General features: G+C 35.8%; 1 protein-coding gene across 1 annotated transcript in view; it reads left to right on the forward strand.

The window, feature by feature from the left end:
* The window catches only part of LOC132696999 (protein Wnt-1), a 48,673-nt gene extending 26,731 nt beyond the window's left edge, over nucleotides 1-21,942 (forward strand). The window contains exons 3-4 of the mRNA XM_060662226.1: nucleotides 7,957-8,252; nucleotides 20,647-21,942. Of these exons, the coding sequence (XP_060518209.1) occupies nucleotides 7,957-8,252; nucleotides 20,647-21,225 (875 nt within the window). The 3' untranslated portion in view covers nucleotides 21,226-21,942. The remainder of the gene's footprint in view (nucleotides 1-7,956; nucleotides 8,253-20,646) is intronic.
* Nucleotides 21,943-22,264: the final 322 nt, after the last annotated feature.

Here is a 22,264-nt window from a genome sequence, read left to right on the forward strand (position 1 = left end):
AGTAAGGGATGTTTTTGATAAATTAAAAAGTAAAAATGGCAACCGTGACAATTTTAAAGAACATTTTAGTATACCCGCTTATTCTTTTGATAAATGCCCTAATCAAGAAGGGAGTGTACTCAAATATTTTTAAAATATTAAAAAAAATTGCAACACGTAAAGATTGGGAGTTTGCTGCAAACAACTCTACACTTATTTCTATGCTACCTTGTATATCAAAAATCATTGAATCAGTATTAAAAAATCAAATTAACAAACATTATGAGAATTTCAATCTTTACTTTGGTTAGCAATACGAATTCAGGGAGGGTAGACCAACCGACTCCGCTATCACCAAGTTGGCTAAAGAAATACATTTTTGGAGTTTTTTCCTTGAAGTCCTACCAGGGACGTATTTTCTCCTCCAATTGGTCCAATGGGTGTTCTTAAAGGACATCTACGCATTTAATATCAATTTGACAAAGCTTTCAAAAATTCGAAGAAAATACAGCCAAGGAAAACGACCTTTTATTTATTATTCTAATTTCTCCCTCATCAAAAATTGGGTTAGTGTTTTTAATGGTTTTTGGGTCACCTGGAAAATAACTTTAATGAGAGCATAAGTTTACTGCATATTTTTACAAAATTGCATAAGGCAGATAAGAGCTTTTATTGTTATCCACCCATTTTTTGACACAGTTTCTTCTTGTAGATTTCATCAAAAGTCTGAATCTAGTTTTATAGCTGTCATAGTTAGGTTTTAGAATATTATTATATAATAATTGAACTACTAATTCAGAATTCTTTAAGTTATAGTTTTGGAAAATAAAAACTGAAATATTGAGATAACTCATATCAACCCACTTAGTTATTACAAAATTTATAGTGATAAGACTTTATAATTACATATTGATTTGTAATATTCATTATTTAAAACAAAAAATATTTATAATAAGTAAAAATAGGATATAGAAATTGGAGATAATGGTACTCAGTGAACGACTTAAATTCTTAAGGCAATTTTTAATTTTTTTATAGTCTATATATTTATTAACGAATTTTGTACGGTGTCATACTAAATTATTTTCATGTTTCAAGGGGTTTATGTTTATTTTTATTAGCTCAAGGTTATTTTACTTATGTACGAAACAAAGTTAAAAGAAGTTCGCTTGTATGCTTTGGTATTTTTCAATGTAATCCACAAACTCATAGCAAAATATCTATTTTTTTTTAATTTTATTTTTGGGTTGTAAATAATGTTACATCATTCAAATTTAAGCTCCAGGGGTGAAAATCCTAATACCGCAGGTAAGGTCAAAATAAAAGTAAAAACCAAAAACATTTCAAAGTGGGTCAAAATCGGTGCTAATTAGAAAGAGCTTTTCATTGACTTTTGTTAGGCGATGAAGAACTATGCAGTAATATAAATTTGAAAAACGTTTTGCTTGTAATTTATCGGTAAATTTTGGACATCTTGCTGCTGTTTACCATACAGGCGATTACCACCAGTCAAATGTAATATACTTAAAGGGCGGAGTACTAAAAATAATGTTATGTCTTTCAAAACCTGAAAAAATAATTAACATATCTAAAAAACTATTGGCACTAAGGATAGGCAAACATTAAGCATCCTACCATGAAATTTTTGTTGTGAAATGTGTGTGAATACCGCTTACAAGTGTCAAAAATTCCCCCCCGCCCCCCCGCCCCAAGCGTAAACAAAAATAGTTACAAGTACGCTCTAAGACGCTTAACACAAAAAAACAATAATTATACGAAAAATCGCACGTACTTGAAAAAAACCGTTTCGAAATAAAACCCAAGCGAACCGGAAGACCCTTTATAGGTAATAATTTATCCCCGGGGAGTCATCCTTCGCCGTCCTTCACGAGTTTTACGTTACCATTGATCGCGTTTGTCGAACGTCGTGTTCATTCACCGAAGAGGCGTGATACATCTTAGTCCGATCATTATTCGCAGATGAAAGATGTAAAAATAATTACACGTCTCCCCGCATTGTATCGGCCTTTGATAATTTTAAGTGGCCCTAACATGATGGCTAATTTGAATGGATGGGATGAAGAGTTTTTTTTCTCCGTCAGGATTTGTCAAAGGGTCGTTATTGACAAAGGGTTTCGGTGTGTGTGTCCAGATGTTTGTTTCATCAATTGAATCGCCCCTTTTGTACGATTCGTTTGTGGTAGTGGACATGTACGATATTGAAGTATTCTCTGCGTTTGGGGTTTTCGCATTGAGTCGAACGACGGAAGCTAAAAAAATTGCATTCATTTTTTGAAACATCAACTAAAATAAAAAAGAACATCAATCCCCAATACACCAGGGATCCAAAAAAAATACTTAAGTAAATTATGAAAAAACAAAAAGCCTATGTTAAACAAAAGGACAATTTAATAGCACCCCTCACACCGACCACTCGCGAAGGGGAGGAAGCAACTTGGAAATCTTAAATTGAAACCCCCATTTGTCTTAAGTTTTTTTTTTTACTCTAGGTAGATAGCTCCATAATAGCAAAAGAAAGCTATTAATCCTATTTGTCAAGAAAGAAGAAAAAAACTTGACTTGAATATACAATTACAAAAGTGGGGGTTTCCATATAAAAATTCAAAGTTGCCCACGCGCGGTCACCCATATTTAACGCCATTGCCATACGGTTGGAGAAATTGATACATACATTTAGACCTTCAAACGTCATATAATATACCGTAGACAGAAACTTCATTATGTCAACATATTAGAAAAAAAAAGAGATACCATAACCTAACCTATTCCTGGTATTCGCGAACGATGTGGAGATGTTTGGCAACAGTAGCATTCACCCGAAGAGCACTTTTATAAGGTTCGAAAAAGAAGCGGAAAAAATCGGCCTAAAAATAAATGTGGACAATGGGAATGACCCCATCAGAACTTCTCTATCGATCATTATAATTTTGATCGAGTAAAACAATTGCAATTTATAGCCACTAGTATTATGGAAAGCTATATAGAGACAGATAACTCTTCGTTCTTCAAGGTTTGATGAAATTTAAGGAACTTCAAATGGAGGTGCTGAGTAAAATATTAAAATTGTATAGAGATACACAAGAAAGACATCCATTAAGCCCACCACACCTTAGTTGTAAAGATAACACCAGTACCGATTCTCTTCACAACAGCAACATAGCTTTGATAATTGAAAACTTTCGAAATGAAAACGGCACTTGAAGACGAAGAAAAAATGATAGATAGATCGAGGCAACCGTCAAAAACCCATCCAGGGTTGTGAATCCAATATTATGGTCACCAGTTGGGTTATTCTGTTAACATTTCGGGTTTTTATTTATAGTTATTCTCTTTTAACGTAATTGAGAGAGAGTGACAGGTCACAATTGGTATACATTTGATGTGATGTGAACAGAAACAGAAATAAATTGATGTTTTGCAAATAGGCTATCCATAAAATATGCAATATCCGTTTGCTGAATCTCTTTCATCACAGTACTTCAGAAGGGATATTTCTTATGCTTGTTCTAGTAAAAATTAAACTTATAGCTTAATTGCTTTCTTATATTTCCTGTAATTCTTGTACACTAAAACATATTACCTAAAAATGTTCGTAGCTATTTAAGTGTACCTAAAAATCTCTTTAGTAAATTCACATGTAAATATTTGTGAGAATCTACTTTCCAGTTTGTTAAATGTCAAATATATAGGCATCACTGTTTCTCGAAGTTCCTATTAGCACCTCATATTTGCCACATTTGATGCAATTTGCGACAGAACAAAGTATTGAAAGCACAAATTATAAAAGTTTGTGGATACGGTACGGAGATATTGACACAAAAATGAAAACATAAAAGGCACAGGGCACACTGCGACAATAGTAAGATTGATGTTGCGTTCTTATTAAAATTAATCAAGTTGCCAGAAGAATTACGGCAATGTAGCCACTCAGTCAGTTCGGCCGCTATATTATCTTATAGCTCACTCGTTTCTTTAACAATTATTGGGTCGTTCGGAAAGTCATTTCGTTTTTTCTTGGGGAACATGAAAGACAGTTTTCGTATAATGAATAAATATTTTATTAAATTATATATTGGCCATTCTGGTCCAACACCTTTTGCCATCTTTCTGGCAGTAACATAATTCCCCTCTCATAAAAGTTTTGGTCCTTGCTGGCAAAAAACTGGTTCAGGTGGTTTTTGACATCTTCATTTGAGGTAAAGGTTTTGCCATTCAAAAAATTTTGCAGGGACCGGAACAAATAGTAGTCGGAAGGCGCCAGATCTGGAGAATATGGTGGATGTTGCGGTACGTCCCATTCAAGCTGTAAAAGTTTTTGGCGAGTGACCAAACTTGTGTGAGGTCTCGCATTATCCTGGTGGAACACTACACCCTTCCTCTTCATTAATTCGGGCCTCTTCTTTTTAAGTGAATCATTCAATTTGTCCAGTTGATGACAATAGACTTCTGAATTAATCGTTGTATTGTCCGGCAAAAGCTCAAAAAAAACGATTCCTTTGACATCCCACCAAACGGAGAGCATCACCTTTTTTTGGTGAATGTTGGCTTTTGACACGCTTTGAGCCGGTTCATCTTTTCTGCTTCATGACCTCTTGCGTTTAACATTGTTGTACACAAACCATTTTTCGTCCCCAGTAATAATCCGCTTCAAAAATGGATCATTTTCTTGACGTTTGAGGAGCAATCACACACGTCAACGCGACGACACAAATTTCGCTCCGTAAGGACATGGGGCACCCACACATCGAGCTTCGAGGTTAAGCCCATGCCTTTCAAATGGCCATAAACAGTCGAATTCGACAAATTTAATCTCTCACCGATCTCTCGTGTGGTTATTCGCCGATTTGCATCAACTAATGCCTTTATCGCATCTTTGTCAGCTTCGACCGGCCTTCCAAACCGTGGTGCATCTTCGACATCAAAATTGCCGGAACGAAATTTTGCAAACCAGTTCTGGCACTGGCGTACTGTTAACACGCTTTCTCCATACACATCCGTCAATTTTTTTCTCGTTTGGACAGCATTTTTACCTTTTCTTAAGTAAAAAAGTAAAATATGACGAAAATGCTGCTTATTGCTCTCCATATTTAAAAGGGCACCAACCAAAAACTACTGCGTAGAATTAATAGACCTTTTTCACACACAAGCGTTGCAATATCAGCTCTCAAGACATATAATGGTTATGCGGCTTAAGTGTGAAGTTGGTTTCGAAAAAACGTAATTAAGTCCTCTGACGGGAAAAAACGAAATGACTTTCCGAACAACCTTATATATCTCTGAAGCAAAGAACATCATTTTCATAAATTATTGTTGATAGAATTTATATTTCTTTGAGAAAGAAAAGCGGTTTAGTATCACAAAATTGGCTAAGAGAATTATGATTTTAGTACTTCGCTATTTTAATTTTTTGAAAATGACTACTTTTGCAGTAGTTTGGTGTAAAGCAAGAAATAGTTTTATATAAAGTCCAGCTTTTTAAAAGCTCAAAAATTATGTATCCTGAGTTTATATAATTTTTTTTATTTGAATCTATAATCTATCGACTGCTATCGACCAAAACGGTACGTACCAAGCAACATTGTCCGAGGACCCCGACAGATCCCACTCTGACGATGGGCGGCTAGTCCACTAACAAAATGTCTGGTCTAATGACATACGGCAAAGGGCGACGCGTGACATGTCAACCATTATTATGCAAATGCTAAGCGCGGCGTTTTCAATTTAATCCCGTTTTTATGAAGTTGTAATACCCGATGTTCTAAAATCGTTACCTCTAGTTCTCGTTCTCAACCATATGTGTAACAGAAAAATGCAATACGGTTGAATGCAATGTCTCCCCGTAGGTATCGAAAAGCGGCCATAAACAAAAATGAAAAATCTTCAGTTAATGGTACCTTTTAAGCTGACACTTTCATGGGGTTCGCGTGGGCATCGTCACCGCGGGGGTGCCTGTTAAAGTATTCTTCGATGGTGGCAGGTAAACCTTAACGAACAAAATACATCTCCATCGCTTGATTTAGTGCCCTCGCCGTTTTTCTCTCTCCTTAATAAATACATATAATGGATTTTTTCTGTTCGCTTTTTCATTCATATCGTGACCGAAAAATCTTGTTTATTGGCCCGGTGAAAGAGCTTTATTGCTACCGACTACCGGTATGAATGATGGACCGAAAATTCGACTACTGATGGGTTTATTGCCTTCGATTTATCCAAAGACCTTATAATACGTGCACTGAGTCTATTATATTCCAAACGCAAAGATAGATAGCCTATTTAAACTAGTAAAACATCGACTTAGTTTTAACTTTTATTTAAAAATTTAATTTATAACGATTATGACCTGTCACTCTCTCTCGATTATGGCAAAACAGTATAATCATAGATAAAAACCCGAAATTGAAATAGCGATTAATGACCGTAATATTGCATTCACAACCATGCATTTTTTTGATCGGTTTCAAGACTGCAGTTCTGAACAGATTGGTACTACTGGTGTTGAACCATTCGATCAGATTTCTAAACCAGGAATGTCTTCTCTTTCCCACTTATCTTCCACTTATTTTTCTTCTCGTGATGAGTTTTTGATATGTATAGCAAAATCCTCTTTCTAATAAAAATTGCTAATATTCTGCAAAGCTTCTATTTTCTTCACATAACATCTTATGAGCCGTAGGTATTTTCAGTTTCAAGTTAAAATGTCTACTGCAGAATACTTAATCGTCTTAATAAAAGAACTCCAAAATTTTTCGACAAGGGTTTGTATTTCCCAATAGCTGTCAGTATGTTCATTAAAGAGAGTACTAGAGAGTATCGTAGCATATTTTCTAGTTCGTCTTAAACGTTCACTGATGGCTCTTAGGTTGTTCCCAACGTTATCTTTAGACCTAAGGCGTGGTGAACTTAAAGGATATCTTTCTTGTGGGGTAGCTTTGAACTACTTCGTATCTGTACGCAATTCTTAAAGCTCCTATCAAATATCTTTAATCGTTCCTCATTTTCAAGTGTTCAGTCTAGGTAGGTGTACACATTTAGTTCAGTTTTTCAAGTAAGTTCCTTTAATTTCATTAAAGCTTGAAGAACGAAGTTTCCGCTTCGTTATTAAAATTTATTATTATTTTATTATTATTATTATTATATTATAACAATTATAAGTTACTATGTTATAAAAATATATTATGTATTTTTATAATGGTCCCTTATTTTTTTTTCCTAATTTAAAAGTTATATCAACGGAATATTATTCATTTACCCAATATTCCAAAATGATTTTATTTGGTATATTACTATGGTGTACTATATTATCGAGAGATGTTTTCGTGGGTTTGATTTTTAAAAGTCTGTCTCAACATAGACATCAGACTCCTTAGATGCTATATTTTCTCTATACCTTTCTTCGAAACATGGCTTTACAGAAAAATATTAAGGGTTTCATGGTTGTACAGAGTGACCAACGAAAAAAGTACTGGAACGCATACAAAGCGAGCTTGAAGCTTGTGCGCCCGTTTTTTTTTGCAATCCTTTTTATCATTGTCATTGTATTCACTATTTGTAAATTGTGAATAATTCTATATCGTTTGACAAATGAATAAATCAATAAATAAATAAAACCACGACCCAATTAATCAGAACAGCAGTCACCAAAATCGTTATAACTAGGTTAACCGCCAATATCCGACGAAGAAGAAGAAGAAGAATTCCTTTCTGCGATACAAAAACATCTCGTATTCCACTACGACGATCCAAAATAGCATTCTGTACCTATGAACCTATTCAAGGTTTGTAAAATAACGTAGTTTTAATGTTCTATTTTCTAAATATTTACCAAGGGCGCTAATTCCGTCACAAATCGAGTTTAATTTATTTGCAAATGGTTCATGTGACACCCAAAAACTTGACGTTTTCCCTTAATAACCATATCCCGTGCCATTGCGAAGCTGTGAAACTTCCCTCTTGCAGGTTGTCGCGAGACAGCTTTCATTTACGCGATCACCAGCGCCGCCGTCACCCATTCGATAGCCAGGGCGTGCAGCGAGGGTGCCATAGAGACGTGTTACTGTGAGAAACACAGACGTCCTCAGGTTTTCGGAAACGGCAACGCGGCGATGTCGAACGTCAGAGATTTCGAATGGGGCGGCTGTTCGGACAACATCGGCTTTGGATTCGACGTCAGTCGCGAATTCGTCGACACCGGGGAGAGGGGCAAAAGTTTACGGGAGAAAATGAATCTACACAATAACGAAGCAGGCCGTAGGGTGAGCATAAGTGATTGTAAAGAGTAATAAAACGAGGAATTACGTTCAATTGCGCGCAATTTCCGATATGATACTAATTTTTAGGCTTCGATGTAATTTTTGACCTGTGACACTTTAATGATAGAACAATAATTAAACATACTTACGGTAGCACCTTTATAAGTATATGTGTCATTCCAAGGAAAGTTCGATATTTTTAAATGATAATGTATAGTAAAGGAAGCAGACGTCGAGAAATAATTTGAAATAATGATTCCATAAAATGTTCGCTGGGCATCGTTGATGATGGAATACAGTGTGTCCAATATAAGGATGGGGAGTCATGGAGTCACCCGAAAGCATAGAAGTTGCAGGGTCGGTTAAATTACGAAAGTTTTTAACAAACCTAAATCTGTCCTCCAAACGATGTAAAAAATGTGAAACAAAAGCTTTTTAAAATATACTGTAGGCTTTGCCTGCCTTCTTACTGATTCTATGTTTCTATGTAGGGTCTTCGATTGCATTGTATATTATATTTGGTTTATTGGCAATTGGCAACCATTCTTCCGAAAATTCTTATTTGGCCTTAAGCTTTTAAGGTAGGTGTCTAAATACATCTGGTCTGCTTTTCGAGTTTTACTCTGTTACAAGATGCATATAACACTATATTCTCAAAACAATATTTTATCTCATTTTGACATACATTTAGCCTCTGGACTGTAATTCCAGTTGAACTGTGAATAAAGGCATTTGTTCATCAGGACATGTAAAGCCCTACGTTTGTAGCAATAATAGGACGGTCAAAACTCTCTCTTCTTCTGATAGCAATCATGGCCTACTATAAAAACAACAAAATTTTGCTTTTATGACCGAATGCATTATTTAATATTATTTTTATGCTCTATCTAACAATGCAAATATTTAATATGGCGTCCATTAGAAAATTTAAGAATCTGTGGTGTATCTTGGGAACAAATGAACAAATTTGTTTCAGGTTATATCATCATATTAAAAAGCATCTTGAAATAATGCACCAATCCTAAAGTTTCTCCAAAACGATTAATGCTGCGTATCTCATAAAATTCTTTTAAACTTCCCCATACTATCTCATCCTGATGAATATATATACCGGATACCGTAGTAAATGTAAATTTTAATACTCTCTTTACTCCAGAAACAAATTCTTAAGTAAATAGGCTAGGAGAAAACGCTGCAATTCGTTTTCGAATTTCTGAAACTGCTACCAGATGGCGTAATGGCCATCTTATTTTAGAAACCCGTTCCTAAATTTTATTTAAATATATTATATCTCAAAATCATATCTTGATATCTCAAAAATCTTTGAATTTTGGGAAGCATTTCCCGTTGTCTCGTCTTCTTTTTCTCGTTTTGAAATATTTGCTATTATCACTTATTATTTCATTAAAAATTGAGTACACTTACTAATCATTTATCTGCGAAAATTTTCGAGCACCCAAACTTTCCTTGCGGTCTCTGGTTTCCTTTTTTGATTACAAAACGTGGAGACTTAAAACGTATTCTTATTTTGAAATATTTTGTTTTGAATCACATAAACAAAAAAAAAGTGGAAGCTTTTCCTAAGTGGTAAAAAACTCATCGAAATTAAGCCTAATGGCGACGGACGAGATAAAAAGGATCCCATTTTTCCCGGGAACAAAGTTATTGAAACATTCCTGCCGCGAGTACCGGCGGCATTTTTTCAGAATGTCTGCATCCCATACGAGAAAAATGCCGTAGCATATATATCTTGTTTTCAGCGTTGTTACTTACAGATCTCGATATATGTGAAAAGATTTACATTCCTTTTAAGTAGTACAGTTTCTCTTTTTTAAGGCATCGCTTACGTGCTTATGGCCGCAATTATTCTCTACATGCAAAATCATTGCAAAAGACCCGTACGTGTTTATGACGCTAGAAAAACTTTTATTAGGATCGGTTTGGCTTTATTTGTTCATAATGGTTATTGTCCCAACAGATATAAAAACGTCGAGAGATATATAAAAACCCAATAATTAAAGCCAGAAATGGTTTATTAGAACAACTAGGGTTCCCACTCAAGGATGCTGTTCTAAAACCCATCACGCAAACACGAATATAAATTCCGTCGTTCTATTCTTTAGGAAAAATTAAGAACACTCTTCATTTCCCATATCTCATTTGGAACGAGTTGATGTTATTACCGACCATGCGAGGCCTCATATTGCACTATTAATTTTAATAGAATATTTACTTCGGTCGTAAACAACTTTTGATCTTGCACATTGAATTTAACTTGCAACTTATCAGTCTCATTAACCTTCGGGAATTTAATGCACTTCGCATTGAGTACCACTTACGTTTTGTGCCACTTTTTCTATTTTTACGATACAGTAAATTGATATTGCTCTTCTTGATATGCATCTTCTGATAAGATTTATAGTGTGCGCTGGGTGTACTTAATGGTGTAATATTTAAAAAAGCATTTAGGATATTACTTGGAGTCACCTTGTTTCGCATATATTTTTTTGAACTCTTGTTTCTTCCCTACCCTCTAAATATTTTTATAAGTATTTCTTTATATAAATTCATAATGAAAACCAACAAATAGCAATGATTGCTTTTTGATTCCTTATTGCTTGTTGAATATTTTAACTTATGTTAAGTCAAAGTTTTGAATCAATAAGGAATTGGAAAGCAGTTTTGCATTCATAATGATTCATATTCCATTAATATTCAAAAATCGATATCGGCCTTTCTGAAATGAGAAATGGAAACTATTCTATAGTATGTTTCTGAAATTCTCGAATACTGAAACCATTTTAGTAAAATTAAAATAACAATTTTAATTAACGGAACTCAGTTTAACTGGCAACTTTTTTGAGGCCAGCCAACATAGTGACTCAGTAAAAACTGCTTTATGTTAAGTCTATGTATTTGTTTAATATTTTAACATTATATATATATATATATATATATATATATATATATATATATATATATATATATATATATATATATATAACTTTTTTTTTAACGAATGGCATAGTTCGAATCCGAACTTTAATTTTTATACGCCCCTTTATGTTCGTTAATGCGTTTCTTTAATATTGTGGCTCTTGGTCCTACATAAATTTTGGGACGTGATCAATCAATATTCAAGTTTCTTAATTTTTCGTAATTTAATTTTATTGTTTTCTTAAAAAAATGTCCAATGGTGTTTTCAGTTTTAAAAGCAATATTAAGACCAAAGTAAGTCTCGAAATTTTCTTGCTAGATTCTCCTATGTATTTAATGGTTTTATAAATTTTGTGGTCATTGTTTAATATGGGATAAATAGAGTTCAGAATTATTTGAACCTACTTTTTAGTTATAATCTTATTTTTCAAAGAGGGGTCGTAACCATCGTTAGAAGCTACCATGAATCATTAAAAACTGTGAAAATCCGACCATATTTTGTTCTAATTTAATTGTGTTATTGTCAGCTCTTTACTTATAATTCCTTTCTACTTTTTTTTTGTTCCGCAGATGAAATTAATATCCACTTATCTACGTATTATAGAGACCCTACATCTTTTTGTTTGCGGTTGTTCCGAAGGCGATCGGTCTTTATTGCCTCTCCGTTCGAGACGATTTACTTTTTCCGCGATCTCCTTATCAAGCGACAATTGTGCAATATTCATGAAAAACACGCATCCGCGACAATTCGGTAGAGGAAAGGCGACCGTCGTCCGTCGAAAAAATCGCTCCGGCTGCGTTGCGAGTTTTTTTTTTTAACGCACGGTTACGACGTAATTTTTCTGTGATTTCACGTAGACGGTTAAACTGGCGGTCGATGACGGTTTAACACATGTTCTGCTCGCATTTAACCGTGTAACACGGTGTTTCGCTGCGGGACGCTTGTCGGACACTCCGAGGGACATCTGTACGCAGTGGGACGTCCGTCGATAACAATATGGCACCGCTTTTACGCGCTACGAAAGCTGAATTTAGATTTTTTGAGGATTACTACGGTATAACATATAGCTCGTCAAAAGGGAAAGATGGAATAAAGAACATGAAAAGATCTGTGCTCGACTGATGATGATGATGATGGTACATATCCATGTCCGTTATTTCCCATATTTGGTTTTTCTTCAAACGCCCCCAAACGTTTAGATTGTGACCTAAAAAAAATATCAGATACATTTCAGCCCTTAATATAGATATTAACCCGTGCCTAAATCATAATCCGTTTCCCATTGAAATAACATGAGATTTTGGCATATTTGGCAGTTTATTTTTTTTAATCGAAAAAAATATAGAGAAAAATACAGAAAAAAATTGAGAAAAATTGTACTGAGAATATCACAATAAAAACAAATCTTTAAAAGATATGCGATCTAAGGATCCTATGTTGACACTCAGAAGATTATACAAGTCAATATTGTTTGGGATAACAAGGTGTTAATAAATTATAGAATATGAATATAAAGCAGCTGTTCTCATTGCTCGTTTCTGCAATTTAAAAATAACACCCGACAGTACCGCTCCATAAATTGAACGAGCATGATGTAGTATAATAACGTACTTATCATCAATCAATCCTCTTAGTCGCCTCGCAACGAACAGTCTACTGCTAAGTTTTGCTTTCAATTGACCCACATGTTCTGACCAATTTAGTCTGTCATCGATTACAACACCAAGTAGTTTAACTGAACTACCATTCCATTCCATTTGGACTAGAAAAAAAAATGTGTTTCAATCTCTCCTCATAACTTATGAAGTAATTGTTTGTTTCCAAACCGAGCTTCAAAAATTGTTGTCGAGTCTCTCGATTCCGTATACTCCCTTCGTCGTTACTGACTTACCGCATAATGAATAGGATCTAACTGTCATTTATCATCTCTAAACCGTCAACATCTTCATTTTGTCACCGCTCACGGAAAAACAAACACCTGTTGACAAAACCTCGCCTTCGCCGTCGTCGTCGTTCGAACAACAACGGAAGTTATTAATGATCCAGTTCGTATTTTCTCTGGCACTAGTAAACGTCCCCTTTAACAAATCGGCCGCTCCGGGATCATTTTTCAACGTGACAGAGGCCGCGCTGGATCACGTCCCGTATGTTTATGATTGCAGAGGATCCAACCTCGGCTTTGAAGTTGATAGCGCTAATGAGAAGCGAGATATTCCCGACGAATTTATCAGCATCAATTAATTCTGCGATAGGACCGGGGCGGGGTGAATTACAAGCGGCTAATTTTGGTTTATTAACGCCGCCGAGAGATAAAGCTATTATACCGATGGGGTTTTTGCTCCGGTGAGCACTTTGAAGACGCGATGCTTCCTAGATACGTTTAAGTGAGCCCGAGTTAATTCGATTTGTAAATACGGAAACTTTGAACTTTGAACTTTGTCTTGTTTGGTACTAATGAATTAAATTTATTATATATTTTTTTATAATATATTTAATAAAAATAGTTGGAAATTTGAGGTAAAAATAAATGGACATGGGTTTTGAGAACGTTGAAGATTTTCTCTTGTTGAATAACATGACTTATTAGTATTGCCCTAATGTTTTTTTCTACATCTTCCCTATCATCCTGGAAAACAAAGCTCTTCAATACAGCAACCCCTACGTTTTTTCTTTGACATTCAACAAGTCGGGCATCCCAATGCATCCTAAGCGATTTAAGGACGCACAAATCCAAGGGTTTAATTTGGAAGCTTCTTCTTCTTTTCGTTCCCGGTCCTAACTGATGTTCTTGTTAACAGCTGCTCTGAATAATTGGTTTGATGTCATTCTCCTTCTGCCCTTGATCTTTCCTTCTGTAGCATCCCATATGTAGATCCTCTGATCACTTGGCCAAAGTATTCCAATTTTCTTCTTTTTAGAGAGTTAATTATTTCCTCCTATTTCTGGATTCTCTGCAGCAGTTGCAGATTGGAAAACCTGTCAGAGCAGGAAATTTTCAACATTCGCCGATAACACAATCTTTCAAAAGCCCCGATCTGCCTTTTTCAGTGTCCATGCTTCTGACCCGTAAAGTAATGTTGAAAAAAACGTAGGATCGAAGTATTCTTATTCTTAATCCGAAATTTATATCTCTGCTGCAAAGACACTTTTTAAACTTTGCAAATGCACTCATGGCTATTGTTTCGTGTAGCCATGTTCCTAAGCAGTTATATTTTCTTACTCTTTCTATTGAGTTGTATTTATGTAAGAATTCCGTTTTCATTTACTTTCTTTGTGATAATCATGTATTCATTCTTATTAAGGTTTAAGTTTAGTCCATATCTTTGACAAGTATCATTTAGCCTCTGTCTGTAACTGTAACTTGACTTGGCTATTGTTCGATGATCGGAACATTCTGTAGCATTTTGTTTCTTAGATAACGTTATAAATGAAGATGAAAGCCATTGTCAACTCAACTTCACTTGAGTATATGATATTAAAGAAATTTACGAGGATCATAATTGTATCTTCATCTATAATTTGAAGAAGCTCGATCGGTATCTCGTCAGGACCATCTGTTCTTTCTCCTTTCGTCTGTTGAATGGCATGGCCAAGAATCAGGAAGCTTAATATAGTCAAAAATGACTAACACTTTTGGAAATAGTTTTTGGATACAGTGGTCCCTACCCATCCTTTAGATAGCGTAGATAGTATTTGGAAACTATGTGCCTGGGGGAGCAGTCCACTGTTTCCAAACATGTTGACCTTTAAAGATAATGACCTGTGGAGCTCACTACTGGCGCTGTAGCTCATTACAACTGTTTGGCAGGTCCACCAATAGTTCTTGTTGATGAGGCTCCCCGTTGTCCGGCACTTTTTGTTTTTGATGGCTCCGTGCAAACGCTGCTTACATCCAGGTTGTAAATTTATGATGGACGTTCTTGCATTTACAGTTTTTTCAAGAAATTAATATATTCCTAGATTTTTGTATTTTAATAGACACATTATGCTTGCGGTTAAAATTAAGAAATCTTGTGCCATACCATATTTAAACTGCACAGCTACAGTTTGTATTTCTTCTTCCCGGGACCTGCCAAAACCCCATATTTCCATGGCATGGAGACCATTTGATAGTTTTTCTTCTTTTTTGTCATCTGCTACATTTAAGATGATCGTAAAGGGTAAGTAAAAATATTTGGGGATTCATTAAATGTAGTCGGTACTATTTGTGATGGCAATAAAATATCAGACAGAACAATATAGATACTTGCTTTCCCTTAACTTCAACAGATGTTGTTCCGCTCTAAATGCCTATCTGATGATTGCCGACACTAACGATCATGGTTATTTCACTTGGGAGTAAGAGGAACAGAATCAGCTTTACTTGGCATTTATTAATTTAACTAGTACGCTTATACTCAAAAATTGATTAAAGTATTTTCTATTTAACAATGGATCAGGGAATTCCTTAATGATATGCGCATATTTAGGTAGGTGAATCTGAAAAAATTATGTTAAAAACACTGTCCATGCAATAAAAAATTAACTAATACTATAATAACTAATGAAGAGTAAATATACAAGTAAACCATATTTAGTTTGCATTTTCGACGAAATATTTTCAGTATCAGAGTCAAAATTGTAACTGCTACTACCAGAAAATGATGTTTCGTCTACATTAAAACCAGTGCCCGTATCATTACATCTCTCGTTCTTAGTATTCTTTTATAATGTTTTATTTATGAATTATACAATTGATAAAATTTTCTTTGTTAACTGTCTGGATAGATGCCTTCCAAACAGATACCCGTGCACTGAGCTCGCACCAATTCCATTGAAAATTGATAATTTCTTCTTTTCTTGTCGATACATTTGATACACTTTCACTAATTGAAAATGGTCCTACAAAGATTCGTTAGTGTCCATTTCAGGCAAGACTTGCTTAATGCAAAATAAACATCTGCTAAGGTTTAGATACTGTAATATACTTAAAACGCGAAAGCAATAAATGCACTACATTTTTGGTCGTATTATAAAATACTCAGGCACCTTCTCTCTTGCTTTTATGACCGACTATGCCATCGCGAATCGTATCGACTATATAAATAGATTCATTTTTGCTGATGACCTTGGTCTAGAACTTATAAAACACATTCTTGCACATTTGCAATGACTACTCAACCAAATATATTTATTGGGTTGTTCGGAAAGTCATTTCGTTTTTTTTGGGGAACATGAAAGACAGTTTTCGTATAATGAATAAATATTTTATTAAATTATATATTGGCCATTCTGGTCCAACACCTTTTGCCATCTTTCTGGCAGTAACATAATTCCCCTCTCATAAAAGTTTTGGTCCTTGCTGGCAAAAAACTGGTTCAGGTGGTTTTTGACATCTTCATTTGAGGTAAAGGTTTTGCCATCCAAAAAATTTTGCAGGGACCGGAACAAATAGTAGTCGGAAGGCGCCAGATCTGGAGAATACGATGGATGTTGCAGTACGTCCCATTCAAGCTGTAAAAGTTTTTGGCGAGTGACCAAACTTGTGTGAGGTCTCGCATTATCCTGGTGGAACACTACACCCTTCCTGTTGATTAATTCGGGCCTCTTCTCTTTAAGTGAATCATTCAATTTGTCCAGTTGATGACAATAGACTTCTGAATTAATCGTTGTATTGTCCGGCAAAAGCTCAAAAAAAACGATTCCTTTGACATCCCACCAAACGGAGAGCATCACCTTTTTTTGGTGAATGTTGGCTTTTGACACGCTTTGAGCCGGTTCATCTTTTCTGCTCCATGACCTCTTGCATTTAACATTGTTGTATACAACCCATTTTTCGTCCCCAGTAATAATCCGCTTCAAAAATTGATCATTTTCTTGACGTTTGAGGAGCGAATCACACACGTCAACGCGACGACACAAATTTCGCTCCGTAAGGACATGGGGCACCCACACATCGAGCTTCGAGGTTAAGCCCATGCCTTTCAAATGGCCATAAACAGTCGAATTCGACAAATTTAATCTCTCACCGATCTCTCGTGTGGTTATTCGCCGATTTGCATCAACTAATGCCTTTATCGCATCTTTGTCAGCTTCGACCGGCCTTCCAGACCGTGGTGCATCTTCGACATCAAAATTGCCGGATCGAAATTTTGCAAACCAGTTCTGGCACTAGCGTACTGTTAACACGCCTTCTCCATACACATCCGTCAATTTTTTTCTCGCTTGGACAGCTTTTTACCTTTTCTGAAGTAAAAAAGTAAAATATGACGAAAATGCTGTTTATTGCTCTCCATATTTAAAAGGGCACCAACCAAAAACTACTGCGTAGAATTAATAGAACTTTTTCACACACAAGCCTCGCAATATCAGCTCTCAAGACATATAATGGTTATGCGGCTTAAGTGTGAAGTTGGTTTCGAAAAAACGTAATTAAGTCCTCTGACGGGAAAAAACGAAATGACTTTCCAAACAACCTTATACTTTTTTTTTTTTTGAAGAAGTGGTACAGTTATTGAGGGTATCAAATAATAGATATTAATTTTAACACATTCCGATAATAGAGTGAAATTCCGGGGCTCGTATCTTGGCTGCTCTTTCAATCACCGTGCACCTTAATTAAAATTGAATGAGTCGTTCAAAAACGCTTGCGAGTAATTCAACTTTATATCGCCAACGAATTAATGGCGTATAACCGTGACCACCAACTTGACGCCCGGAGCAAATGTCACTTTATTAGTAATGGTCGCTCCGTAACAAGTTAATATATGCGTTTTAATATGAGGACGACCACCCGGCAGCCATTGCGGCTCCTCGTGTCGAAGAAAGGTCGCCTATTCTCACACCGCGATCTCTCTCGGGTTATAATATTAAGTTATTAACATAAATGACACATAAATAGCCGGGGGCCAGCGGGAGAACGAACAGTCCTCGCATCTGTGTTTGATATGGTTTTAATTTAACGTTTTTCACGTCCCAGATTGCCCGCTTTTGTTTTGCTGCGCCGCGGCGTTCCGCATCCATAGTTTCGCCGCCCATTATGTTATAGTAAGAGTGCTAGACTGATTACGCAGGTCTACACCTTTTTTGACAGACGATTTTATTTCGAACATTGATTTTATATCATTTTGAACAAAAATAACAATCATTACTATGTTTCCTAGGCTCTCGTCATACCATAGCAACACAAAAGGTTAAACATTTCTTCCTACCTAACGGAACAAACGGTATGAAGAGCACAAGACTTGACTTGCTCGCCAATATTTACACCAATATACATTTTTTACAAAAGAAGCTATAGTTTGCCTTTGCTTTACTACGACATAACTATAACATACGTATTTCATTTAAAAATCATGCGAAACATGGAACAATCATATTCATGTCATAGGTATGTATATTAATAAAATAATATATTTATGACGTGATAGAGCAAAAATATGGCGTTTTTTGGAAAACTCACACTGTGTTATTATTAACAATAACAACAGAGACGTCGATAATGCTAATTGCACCTCAGAATTAAAATGTTTCTGCAATACAGGGTCGTTTGGATGATTGCCACAAAAATAACTTGAGCGTAATGAAAATGGATTGAAACCAAAAGCGCCAAACGCCGAAAGTTAGGAATTAATTATATTAAAATTTAGGTAGTTCATTTTGGTAAAAACGTTAAACACGTCCCATTTGAGAAGTAGCATACATGAATATATTTTTGAACCAAACATCGTGTATATTATGACATTTCTAGATTTACCGGAATATTCTAGACATATTTAATGCAGTACAAGAATAAAAAATGAAGATTTTTAAACCGTTGAGTCAAGTAAATGCACGGGCCGTGCTGCACTGAGTTCTTGACAGCACACCGCAATTCAAACACCCATAACGTTATTCGGAAAAACCGGAATAATGAACAGGGTTTTCTGATAAAACATATTTACGGCACCCTGGTAAATATAAATGGCACGAGTTTCAAGAAATGCAAAAAATTAATTACCTAAATTTATTTTGCACTTCTGGTGCTCACTGTATAGGGAATATAAATATAAACAAGTATTGTACCAGTTCGCACCTTTGTCTTTATATTATATATTAGGAAGTAGATTTCATTCGTAACTTCTGGGAATTATGACAATAATCACATATGTGTGACGTGATTCATATTTCATGTTAAATTGATAATTTCTGAAATTTTTGTAAATGTTAGGACAAGTGATGAATTATAATGCATTTCACACAATATATTATTCCTCCTGCGTCGGTTTTTGTTGACTCGAACTTGCTAACGTTTCGCCGATAATCCTGTTGCCTTCTTCAGAGCTTGACTGAAACTGACAGTTTTAGTTAAGCTCTTTTTAAAAAGTATTACAGTAGCCTATGAAAGTTTCTTTAAAAACACGAAATATATTTTTTAAACGGTTACACAATATAATAAGGTAAAAATTACTGCAGTACTGAATCAAAACGCCAAATGATAAATTGAGTCAAATTGAACTTTTATTGTCAATTTCCATAGGCAGAGGGTTTCAAACTCTGAGTAATAATTAGAGGGTGGGTGTCGTTAATGCAAGTCTATAACATATACGAAGTTTCCACAATATTTCGTGTTGTATTTTTTTTTCTATTGAAAAGAACAAAACCAAATTAGTGATTCTGGTTAAAATGAGGTTTTAAACATTTCGTAGGTATAGTTATAATAGATGGAATCAAAAGCCTTCATCATGACTCGTGCAGGCTCGGTAGTATGATTTTTATCTACGTTTATGTAATTTTCTAGTCGATTTTACAATTTCTGTATGTGTATAATCAATAGAGTCAAAAGCGATGATCGTGCTGTCCCAATAGTATGATTTTAATCCATATTCATGTACTTGGAAAGAAAGGCCAATTCAACTTTTTGCGTCTATTATTGTATATTATTCGTGCTTTCTATTCAAGCGTTTTCATGTAAAATGCGTTATGTTTCTTTTATTCTATCAACGATCTTTAAAAATTAGCATTTCTATTTTCGCACCTCTGTTTGTAGATTGAACGGTACATCCTATTTCTACGCACTTGTTTTTCATTGCACTTCCCGTTAACTTTAGTGCCCTTCAAATCTAAATAATCGAATTGAAGTATTCGGCCGTATCTGAGTAGTTCGTCAAAGTGTAAGCATTCTCTAGATAATTGATTTTCGGTTGAGGCGATTGAGCATTAAATCGAAGCCGCCGGTCGTCTCTTAATCTAAACGCTAAACACAAAATTAACTTCATTAATTCGCCCGGCACACATGCGTAAATAAAACAAATATCTCGCCGCCTAAGTCTTCCGTATAAATCTCTTCACGCTTGACTACTTCCTTACATAAGATCTTTATAAGAAAGTAATTTATGCTGATATACGATTGGCTCGGGGCCCTATACGCCATGCGAGTTGTTACCGTAGATAAGCCGCCGCGTAGACTTTTGACGATTCGTTTTTTCTTTTTCGTTCCAGCACGTTCAGTCTCAGATGAGACAGGAATGCAAATGCCACGGCATGTCCGGCTCCTGTACCGTGAAAACTTGCTGGATGCGTGTGCCGAATTTCCGCGTGATCGGCGACATCTTGAAGGACCGTTTCGACGGGGCTTCACACATCGCGGGCTCCAACGTAGGCACCCCGCGCAACAACAAGGCTCACTCCAACAGGCTGCCGAAAAATCCCAAGCTGAACGCGCTGATGACCAACAGTATCCACACGAAAAGGGAAAACCGTAGGAAGCACAAGTATGGTTTCCAGTTGAAGCCGTTCAATCCCGAACATATGCCGCCCGGCGACAAGGACCTGGTGTACTACGAAATGTCTCCGGGGTTCTGCGAAAAGAACCCGAAGCTGGGCATCCAAGGTACGCACGGTAGGCAATGCAACGACGACTCGATAGGGGTGGATGGGTGCGATATAATGTGTTGCGGCAGGGGTTATCGCACTCACGAAGTCGTAGTGGTGGAAAGATGTAACTGTACCTTTCATTGGTGCTGTGAGGTGAAGTGTGACGTTTGCAGAACGAAAAAAACGATCCATACCTGCGTGTAGGTCGACGTTTTGATAGGTCCTACGTATCCGCCGGGTGCTTCCAAACAGTATTAAATGTATCACGTAGACATTGCGCAAAGACTGATTCGAATTTATTATTTTATTTCTACAACTGGGTCCGATAAATTCCGGCGATCTCTTGCGAAACGAAAAATGTGTATATTGTTTTGTACATGCGCCTTTATGTATAGCCAGCCCATTGTGTGGTCGGGATACTTGCCCAGTGATAAATTCGATTACGATTAAATTATTTATTTTATATTACCGTTTAAACCGCTTCTAGTTATTTTCATTATTTATTGTTTTTTATTGTAAATAGATCGAAAATCAGCGTAGTATCTCAGTTTCTGTATTATAGAGCTCACTATTTATGTGTCCGTTGTATAGAAATGTGGATGAAAGCGGCGCGAAGATCGACATGCAAAAATGAGGCTCGTCATCACATAACTAGACAAGTACTACTGATTTGCGATGGAACGAAACCTACTACGGTTGGGAATGGTTATAATTTTTGATTCACAAAAGGTCTCGGCATATTTTACATCCATTCTCTAACCTTTTTCTTAAATGAGGGATAATTGTCTAACACTGTGGTCCTCTTGGCCTATAACTATGGCAACCATTTTAAAGATTGCGACACCTATGGCTGTTTATTCTCTCTTATTGTAAGAACTAATTAACGTTCTTAATAATAATAATGATTATAAATGGGCCCTGCAGACCAAGTCGGTCTTCTCAGTCATGTTTTTACACCGATTGGATGAGTAAAATGTGGTTTTGGGTTTCTATTTCTATTACATTCTCTGGATTCTTAATCGCTGGATTTTTACAACTCCTATTATATCTGGATTGTTATAAAGATCTTTAAATTCCTTGTTTTCACATTTAACCCTCTTTCTTTCCACCTTCAATCTTACATAGTACTTTTCTCTTCCAGAGTGCTCATCTGTTTTGTTGTGCCTTGTCTAGTGTCCATACTCCCTTTAGCTTTCCTTTACTCTTTAGTAATTTATTCAATTGAGTATCTCAGGATGTCAGT

This window comes from Cylas formicarius, unplaced genomic scaffold, assembly GCF_029955315.1.
Source record: "Cylas formicarius isolate icCylForm1 unplaced genomic scaffold, icCylForm1.1 PGA_scaffold_1__22_contigs__length_36826433, whole genome shotgun sequence".
Taxonomy (NCBI): domain Eukaryota; kingdom Metazoa; phylum Arthropoda; class Insecta; order Coleoptera; family Brentidae; genus Cylas; species Cylas formicarius.